We start from the raw sequence: 9921 nt of genomic DNA, 5'->3' as shown, positions 1-9921 counted from the left end.
CCCCCCCCCCACTGCGTGCAGTATCCTCAGCACCGCACCATCCAGCTTCTCGGGTTGTCCTCAACAAGAGGAGAGTAGAACACCCAGGCTGTGAGAGACGCCAGCGTGTGCCTATGCACCCTCTTCTGCGTGGTCGTCTCTTCCGGCGCTCGTAAGCTTGCGGCAGCAGCTGTGTGCTACGCCTCACCGCCTTGAGCGAGCACGTACGGACCCACGCGGTGGATTGCCGTCTATTGTTGCTGCTGCTGCTCCGCGGCGTTGTGGCGCGGCGCGTTGGGTCGACGGAAGAAGACGTCGCGGTGCCCCATCTCCTTTGACTGCGCCGCGTCGTAGAAGGATGCGTGGATGTCGTCAAACGGCGTGTAGTACTTCATCGACTGCGGGTTCTCGGTTGTGCCGGCGGATTCCCACATCTGCTGCAGCATGTCCTCCCAGACGGCCCGCCCGATGTTCCACCCCGCCTGATCCGAGCGCGGGCGGCGCCACTCACCGTACTCGCCAACCATGCGCAGCACTGCTTTGCGCGAGGCGAGCGGGGCGTCCCAGGCGTTGCTGAAGGCGAACGCTGAGTCGCCGTCCATCTTGAACCGCTGTGCGCGGAAGATGCCATGACCCTGCGTGATGGTCATGCTCTCTACCACGTTCTGGTGCACCCGCATGCGAGCCTCGCGCGTGTGCCGCTGAATCCAGTTCGGCAGGAAGAAGCCTTTGAACTGAATGCCACGCGCAATCACGTCCATGTTGGAGATCTGCATCGGTTGATGACTCGTGTTGCCATACGTGACACACACACCGTTGTCGCCAAGTAGGTTGACGAGGTTCGAGCCGTACCCGCCACAGGTGTGGTTCAGCAGCAGCTTCGGCGGCGGCACATCGGAGAGAAGGCGACGCATGTAGTTCGTCCGTGCATAGTTGTACGGCACGACCGCAAAGGCGCCGCGCAGCTTGAAGAAAGCCAGCAGGTGGGCGTGCTCTGTGCGACCCAGTTGCATCGTTTGAAAGAGCTTCGCACCCTTGGCGCGCAGGTAGCCTTGGCAGATCTGTGCGATAGACGAGGAGGCGCCGGTCTGCAGCACCACGTCGTTCGGCTGAATGTTCACGAAGTCGTGCGTGAGGTGGTACGCCGTATGGAAAAGGGACAGCGAAGCAAGGTACTCGATGTCCACATCAGCACGGCACGGCACTACATCGAGGTTCTCGGCGTCCGTGACGATGTGCGTTGCCCAGCTCCCAACACTGGGGTTGTTGATCCACACCATATCCCCCTCCTTCAGCGCTAGCTTCGCGTTGGAGCCGACCTCCTCGACCACGCCGACGCCCTCAACGCCGGCGACATGTGGCAGACACACCTTTGGGGTCTCAATGGGCCCCCCGTGACCTTCGATAAGATTCTTGTCATGCCGGTGGACTGGTGCCGCCAACATCTTCACCACCACCTGCCCACTCGTGCGGTTGAAGGGGACGCGATACCGCTCATACTGCAGCACCTTCTCTGGCGCCCCGTGGCGGTGATAGCGCCAGCCCGTTGCCGCGACAGTTCGGACATTGGGCAGGGCGCACAGCTTTCGTGAACTGCGCATGGCCTTTGCGCGGCTTCGAAGAGAGGGGGAGACGGAGAGGGAGAGGGAGAAAGAGCGGCGCTCTCTTTTCAACTAAAAAAAAAAAACCGAGAGAGGCGCAGCCACACCTCAGCCGTGCGCGGGAGAGGGATCGCTAAAGTACGCGCACACGTGCACACAATGGAGTGCCGATGACAGGTTTTGCGGAAGCCTGAGTGGGGACGGGGGAAGGCGCGTACTGCTATATCTCTACGTAAAATGCGCAACACTACATTCACTACACCAAGCAGGAGAGAGAGGGAGAGAGCGCCACTCTACACTGCTAAGGCACAAGTCTTTGACCGAGGCAGACGATACGCACACACATACTAAGAGGAGACGACGTGAGTGTCTCGAGGCACGTACGAGAGTGGAAGCGAGAACGTGTTACCTACACACACACACACAGAGAGAGACATGTAGAGGCACGGCTCTCTGAACGGCAAAAGCACGTCAGTTCAGGGAGTCGATGCAAGTGGCAAGAGGAGAGGGGGACGGGTGAAGGTGAAAATGGAGGTAGGAGGAGACGCCCTCTCGGTCTTCCTGCACATACACCACACAGCGGAGTAGCGCACGTGTGTGGCGGGTGTGCGAGAGCGAGAGCGTGTGCGTGAGCGCGCCACTTGTCCACAGATCAGGACCACAAGGGCGAGGTTCCTGTGGTGGTATTGGAGGTGACGGCATGGGGAATGGAAGAAGAGAGGGGGGAGGAAGAGAGAAGAGCACTTCACTGTGTGGTGCATCCCCTCTGCCTCTGCCTCTGCCTCTTCCTCCCACATCACCGCTCTCCCTCGTGCTCACCAGCACCACCGCCACCGCCGCTTCACGTTCGTTGATGCTGCCGTGTGACTTCATTGGCTCAGTTTGGCTGAGCAGACGAGAGAGGGGAGGGAGATGCAGACAGACTTTCCCTAATCGTTACGCAAGGACGGCATACATGTATCTGAGCGTGAGCGCTTGTGCACACCAGCCCCCCTCCCCCCCTCTCACGGACTCAACCCCCTTTCCTCATTCCACAAGTAAGAGGCGACACCACAGTGGTGGTGGTGTGGTGGTGGGCCCGTTGTTGCCAAGGAGGAGGAGGAGGGGGTGAGGGCTGATGTGCGTGTGTGTGTGCTGTAAAACTTTACATGATGTGTAAGAGAAGGAGTAAAGGACGAACGAACCAACCAACGAACCAACACACACGCACACACGCAAGGGGGGCTCTACAGGCACCTCTGCCCATTCGCGCCCGGGGTGCAGCAGGGACGGAGCGGAGGTGTCGCCTCCTTCTCCTTACCGTGTAGTCGGACGAGCAAGTGTGTGTGTGTGTGCGTGTGTGCTGGTGAGGAAGGCTTGGAGGAGTAACGAAGATAAGGAAGGGGCGAGGCAGGAAAAAAAAACGCGAGCTCAGCAGCACTGATAGGAACTGTACATGGCTGTATGGGAGCATGTGGGTGTGTTGGGGGAGAGAGGATGTGGCAGGGAAGAAGTACCTGCTGCTGCGACCCAGATGCGTCCGCTCTCTGACCTCTGCAGCCCCCTATCACCACCACTGTGTGTGAGTGTGCAATCATGAACAGCGCCGCCACCACCACATTCCCTCTCACTTCTCCCTCACTAAGCATTCGCCTCTGATTCTCTCTACTGTTAATCAGCAGCGAAGGGCAATGGTGACTACCTCTTGCACAGTGGCACGGGTGACACCGATGGCTGCGAGGTGGAAGAGGTGGGGACTTCCAGCGGGGGGAGCTGCGGGGGCGGTTGCATGTCCTTGCCGCCGCCCTCCTCCTGCACGGAGGTGGTGCGCCACAGAGACTCCGTGCGCGCAAGCAGTCGACGTGTCTGCGCCACCGCGCCGCCTTGCTGCTGCTTGCGATTGCGCACTGCACTGAAGGCGCTGTCGCCCGATGCGTGAAGAGTTGACGGCGGCAGTGGCAGCGCACTTGGCGTTGCCACTGCCGCTGGTGATACGCTCGCAGCCTCCGCATCTACCCGCAGCAACTCGGAGGAGAGCGGCGACTGTGACTGCGACGACGAGGCCGCAGACGGCGTCAATTGATGGGGGACGGATGGACTGCCATTCCGGGTGGCGTGCACCTTCTGCTGCGTCGCAAGCCCCTGCCGCTCACGCAGCGTGTCACTGACCCGCTGGCGGCGTAGCTGAGCCGCCATCTGATCACGCTCCTTCTCCTCTGCGAGCTTCGTCGTGAGGAGGCGGTTCTGCCGGTGGAGGTCGTTGACGGCGCCGGTCAGCTCCTGCAGCTGCCGCTGCATGCGCGTGCGCTGTGCCTCCAACTGCAGAAGGTCTTCCTCCTTTGGAGTTGTGTCGATGAGGCCGGCAGCATCGCTGCTGCCGCTGCTGCCGGTCGCCGGCGTGGCCCTCGCGCCACGGTCGTGCTCTCCCGCAGACGTACCACTGCCGTTACCTGTGCCGACGCCGCAAAGTTGCTTACACTGCGCCTCCATCTCGAGCGTCAGCATCGCGCGGTGAAAGTGCTGACCGGAGATATACTCGAGAAAGCCCACCTCTGTGTGATATGCTTCGAAGCGGTACGCGACGCGTACGTCGGGCAGGTGCGTCTTCGCAGTGTCGTTGCCGGCGCTACTGGAAAGGAAGTGCAGGGGCCCTAGCTTCTCCTCCTTGAACTTCACACTGAAGTTGGACAGCAACACGCTGTTGCGCGCCACCTCGGAGAGGTCGCTCGGGCTCAGCTTCCATACCTTCGAGGCGATGGAGTACTCCTCCAGCAGCGGCTCCTGCGTGTGGTGATAGAGCAGCGGGCTGTCCGTGCCAAGCGAGACGCGCAGCCCACGCCTGAAGAACTCAGGGAAGGGGTTGTGCAGGTAATTCAAGTCCAGCTTTGTGTTGTTGCTGAGCGGGCTCAGCGTCACACCAACTTGGGCCAGATAAAACAGGTACTGCAGTGGCGCACTGTCGGCGAGGCGCACGCCATAGTTGATGCCCTGCGCCAACAGAAAACCGCCGATGAGGTGATCGACGCTGCCGGCCTCCCCGCAGCTGGGGCGAAAGGAGAAGATAGAGAAGCGGCGCCGCTGGCGGAAGTGGTTCAGCGAACGCAGATTGGCGTACAGGTGGTAGAGATAGTAGTTGTACGGCGGCTCCTCTTCACTTGTCCACGCGTGCGGGGCGCGCATGGCGAGGTGCAGCGGCACCTCCGGCCGCCGCTCATCCTCGACGCAGTCGAAGGCGGCAATGTGGTTGACAAAGTGAAAAAGGCGAGGGTCGCTGTGGGGGTGGAGGGAGATGCGCCACAGGGGCTCGAAGATGTGCTCGAGGTACTCGGCGAAGCTGGCGACTCGGCCTGCCGTTCTGAGAGAGCTGTAGATGCGCGGAACCTGTACCACCCACTGGTTGTGCGAGGAGGACATGCCGTGGGTATCAAACCAGTGCGACAGGAGAGCCCACTCCTCGGCACTGGCGCCGTAGACGGGTAGGCGGCTCTCCGTGAAGGTGTGCCGATCGCGCGACAGCTCCTCAAAGGTGCGCTTCGTCAGCTCCGCGAAGTAGCGGCCATTCATCTGGTTGTCCGTCTTCAGCAGCAGCGTCAGCAGCTCGTCCTGCCGTTGCCCCTCAGGGGCAAACGGGTTCTGCGGCGCGCCGCCGTCACTCGATGTTGCACCGGCCTGCACGTTCAAGTCGTCCACTGTCAGCGAGTCTGCCGTGATGTGCAGCTCCGAAAGCAACTGGCGCAGTGTCTGGGGTTCTTTGCCTTTAGGGTGCGACACAATATCGTCGCCGTTGTGCGTTGCCTTGTCCACGATAAAGGCGAGCAGCTGGCGCGCCGTCATGCCTGTCTCCATACGGATGTTGTTGTCCACTTTGGTCGACTGATAAAAGTCGCGGTTGTGAGACGCACGCGCTGCTGTGCTGCCGAGCTCGCGGCTGTGATTCACTGCCGCATGCAGTTTAAAGCGGTGCTCCAGCAGCTGCAGCCGCCGCAGTGCAAAGTCGCGGACGTGGATGTGGTCGATGAGGCGACGTATTTCCTCAACGTGGTTGCAGAACTCCGTGTAGTGGTACATGTCCTGCGGCAGGCGCGGAATCTGGTGCACCTCATGTGGCACAATGATGCCTTCCACCGTCTTGTACTTCCACTCGTCCTCGTCAAACTGCAGATACGAGCTGGCGCCGGTGGCGTTAGGCGCGTGCCCGCCGCCCACCCCCTTATCGTGCGGCGACGACGCACTCTTTTTGAAGGCCCAACTCATCGACTGCGTTGGATGCGGCAGCACCGTCTGCGGGTCGTGGGTCAGCGCCGCCAGCCAGCCGGCCTTGACGTCAGTACTGACCACACCGTCGCCAGCGGCGACGACCGTACTGCGGGAAGGCTGGGGTGGTAGCGGCAGTGAGCTGTACTGGTGGCGCAGGTCCAGGGCACGGTGCAGCGCCTGCACGAGGTGGGCGTTTTGGATGTCGCGGTCGAATGGCCCAATGAGAGCGGCGCGCGGGAAGTCGACAGCGGGGTCCAGCACAGCGTACGGTGCCTGCGACTGAAGCGCACCAGCTGCCCCGCCCGCCGACACTATGCCTGGTTGGGTGCTCGGGGCTGGGGTGCTGACTGCGCTGCGACCCGGTGACAGTACAGCAGTGAAGCGATTCGGTGCTGTGCGCACGTCGCGGCGGGCCCCGCTCTGCGCGTCTTCCAACCGCGGCCCGGCCTCGGCGACGGGCACTGCGGCCCCTATCATGAGGCCCGTTGGGGAGCCAGGCGACAGAAGTAATAGTTTACGCTCTGCTGTCCATGATTCGTGGCGCAGCTGCAGCCGCGCCGTTGGTACGCTGGTCAGCTCGACCGCGTTCGCCCGCCAGCCGTCGCGCAGGAACCCCGTGCCTAACCACACCGCCTTCACTTCCTCTTCGAACGACGACATGCACACAGAGTGCAGCGTCATCTCACTGATGTCGGTCGGTGAGAGGCGGTGGACCTTCGCCGCCGTCGTGTACTCCTCCAGCAGCGGGTCCTGTGAGGAGTGGTAGTAGAGCGGGTTGAGAGTGCAGAGGGAGACGCAGAGACCACGCCACAGCAGGCGTGCCACAGGGTGTTCATCCAGGCTCGTGGTGCCGAGACTGCTGCGGGCGATGGGGCACATGGCTACGCCAATCTGGTGCAGACCGTACAGGTACTGCAGTACCGGCTGCCGGTCCAGCGCGACGGCGTCGACGACGACGTCAGCGATGAGATAGGACAGCAGCAGGAGACTCGCATCGTGCGCCGAGGACGTGTTTGGCATCGTGGCGCTTGATGCCACAACACGCAGCTGCAGCACGTTCTGCCCACGACGGCGGCGCAGCGCGTTGAGAGAGCACAGGTTCGCCCAGATGTAGTAGCAGAGGTACGTGAGGGAGACGGGCTCTGTGTAGGGCGTGTCAGCCGGACGACGTCGCCAGCCAGTGCTCATCGCGTCCCCATGAAGCGCCGTGGCGTCGACGGCTGCGACGCCACCATCCGCGCCACCACCGCTCGCACGCTTGCGTCCACCATCGCCTGCTGCGGTGCTGCCCATGACGTCCGCGTTCTCGTTGCCAGTAAGTAGGATCGCACCGGTGCGCTGCAGAAGTGCTGCGAGGTCAACGTACTTTGGGTCCTCAGGTGCCAGCGTGGCCATGAAGAGAGGGAGAAATATGTGGTCGAGCAACTGCTGGTAGTTGTCGTAGTTCAGCACCTCGTCAGGACTCGCGCCGGATGGGAGGGCCGCGGCAGAGACGGCGTTCCCGCCAGCCCCCGAGCCAGAGAGGCAGTGACCGACGCCGTGCATGTCATTGCCGGTGATCGAGCGGTCATCGCGCGGCTCATCGCCGTCTGCGCGGCCGGTGTGCATGCCAAAGGAGAGGGAGGGAGCCCTATTCGCGGCGGCGCCGCCGCGACTGCACCACTTAGTGACTGGGAAGGCAAGTTGAAACTGATTAGTGCAGAAACTGTCGAGCTCGTGCGTCCGTACCCACGTGGCCGTGTTCTCCCATTCCTGGGCGAGCGCACCGGTAATCTCGAGCGTCATTTCGGTCGCTTGGACACCGCCTGTGCGCAGCTCGTTGCGCGTCAGGTATGGCTGGATCGCACCCGCCAGGTACGTCCCCCGTTGTGAATGCTCACCGATGGAGAGAAAAAGGCGAAGCAGTGCGGCACTGTTGCGACCACTGCCGTTCATCGACGGGTCTAGAGCGTTGTAGTAGGGCAAGGCACGGTTCACCGAGGGCTGCAGGCCGAGCCCTTCCACCGTCAGCAGGTAGGGGTCGGGGAGGCCGAGCAGCTCGCAGACGCGAGCCAGCGTTAGCTGCTCCCCATTCGGCGCCCCCACACCGCTGCCGGTACCTGTCGTGACCAATCCAATTCCCCATGGTGTGTCGTCAGACACGCCAACGACGTCATTGCCATGCTCGTCGATGGTGCGCTGGATGTACTCCACCAGCGACTGAGCGTTCATAGCTGTCGAGGCACCGACGCAGGTATCGACGCGGCAGGCGTTCGCGAAGAGGCCGCCGCCGCGGCGGTAGCGGTCGGTGTTTTCTTCGACGTCAGTGTTGTAGAGTCGGTGGAGATGGTACTTCTCCTCCAACACCTCCAGGCGGTACTTGCTCGCCGCAACGCAGGAGGGGTGCTGCACGCACGCCGCCAGCGTGAGCACGTCGGCGCGAAACTGTGCCAGTGAGGCGATTGGCGTCTTTTCATCCGACCAGAAGAAGACGCCGTCCACCTGCTGCAGAGTGGTGGGTCCCGTCATGGGTGGTTGCGGGAGGACTTGCTGCTGCTGCTGCGGGGGCGTCGGTTGGGCTGGGTGCGGGGCGCCTTGGACTGGCTGTGTAGGGCGGCTCGCCTCGGCAGCGAAAACAGAGACGCTAGCGAGGCGGTTGACTCCGCCGTTGCTGTTGCTGCTGCTGCTGCCGCCACCGTTCACTTCGCAGTGACCCTTGTCAACGTCCTTGTACGTTTCGCGCATGCGCAGTGCGCCCAGCAGCCGCGGTTGTGCAGCGGCCATCTCAACGCCACCGTCGTCGCCTGGTAGCTGCAGAGTATATACATTGGTGACAGCGGACGTGTTGTTGTTGTTGTTGTTGCCAGCGCTGCCGACTGCCGACGTACGACCGCGCGCTGCCGCGAGTTCGCCCCACATTACACTAGACGGTTGACGGTACTGCAGGCTGGTCGGCCGTACACGCGACTGCGTTGACACGCCACTTCCGACGCCAGTGCTACTCGAGACAGCGGCGATGGGCACACTGCCACCGCTCGTGCTGTTGAAGAGGGAGGAGGAGAAGCGTCCGCGACACGACATGGAAGGCCCGTTGGCTGCTGTGGCGCCCGTCCCGCCAGGGGCGGAGGGCACGCGACTAGTGCCATGGAAGGCGGCAGCGGGGTCACCGTTGCCGCCGTTCTTGTTGACCGCCCGGTCCTCTGCGTACGCGGTGGAGGTGCTGCGCTGCCGCCCTGGGTAGCTGCTGATGGAGGCGAGGCTGATGGCCTCATCAGTGCTCTGAGCACTCATGGGGACCCCCACACCGCCAACAACAATGAAAAGTACTGATGGGTGCGCGCCCTCTTTTCCCGTACGTAGACGCAGAGCCCCCACCACCTCCTTCCTTCCGGAGTATTTTGTGTGTGTGCACGTGTGTGTGCGCTCTCGAGCACGCTTTCATCAACGGAAGGGCCCCCCGCCTCCCGCGCGGCGGCGGCAGTCGGCAGCAGCCCAGAGAAACAGACGTACGCCATACGTACGTGGTGAAGAGAAGAGGAGTGGAGGAGACGTTAGGGGGGGGGGAAGTTGGATAAATCTCTACGTACCTACCTACCCTACCATCTCTCGTGATCGTTGCCATCTATTTCTGATCCTCACCATCCATATTACTCGTTGTTGTTTCTCTTTTATCCTCCTTCGTTGTGTTCCTATGGCTTCGCCATGACTTTTATTCCTCAAATTCTCTGATTTCACCTTTGCTCCCACAACCGTCCTATTCTTTTCTCTCTTTACAATCTATGCTATATCGAGCTGTACTCCTCTACTATTACTTTATCTATTCTTATACTCATTCGTCATGCCATCACTCTATGCCTTATTCTTCTACACATTCATTTCTTACTGGCGCAGCTCCTCTCTATTACATACATCACGACTTACTATTATTTATTCTGTAGAGTCACGAGTAGCCCCCAACTGCTCGACTCATCGCAGCGTCTTTCACACTGTGAATTATAATTCTGACGTCTCCCGGTCTTAAATTTTGAAAGGTTCTTCCGTTACTTTAGATCAGTCTTGTATCCTCACTATTTATTTCGTCACCTCCGCTCGTCTTTATCAATCTAGTACCTCGCCCTCCTTCGGG

General features: G+C 61.3%; 2 protein-coding genes across 2 annotated transcripts; both read right to left on the bottom strand.

Moving 5' to 3' along the window:
* Window positions 1-230: 230 nt before the first annotated feature.
* LBRM_04_0330 (conserved hypothetical protein) lies at window positions 231-1580 on the bottom strand (the record flags this gene model as incomplete). The annotated part of the gene is made up of 1 exon (XM_001561668.1): window positions 231-1580. The coding sequence occupies one exon, from the start codon at window positions 1578-1580 to the stop codon at window positions 231-233; it is 1350 nt and encodes a 449-aa protein (XP_001561718.1).
* A 1677-nt stretch (window positions 1581-3257) lies between these two features.
* Window positions 3258-9086, bottom strand: LBRM_04_0320 (putative adenosine monophosphate deaminase; the record flags this gene model as incomplete). Its single annotated transcript, XM_001561667.2, has 1 exon — window positions 3258-9086. One exon carries the CDS (start codon window positions 9084-9086, stop codon window positions 3258-3260), a length of 5829 nt encoding a protein of 1942 aa, XP_001561717.1.
* Window positions 9087-9921: the final 835 nt, after the last annotated feature.

The sequence above is a fragment of the Leishmania braziliensis genome, chromosome 4 (assembly GCF_000002845.2).
Source record: "Leishmania braziliensis MHOM/BR/75/M2904 complete genome, chromosome 4".
Classification (NCBI taxonomy): Eukaryota; Euglenozoa; class Kinetoplastea; order Trypanosomatida; family Trypanosomatidae; genus Leishmania; species Leishmania braziliensis.
This window is presented reverse-complemented; position numbering and strand designations above follow the sequence as displayed.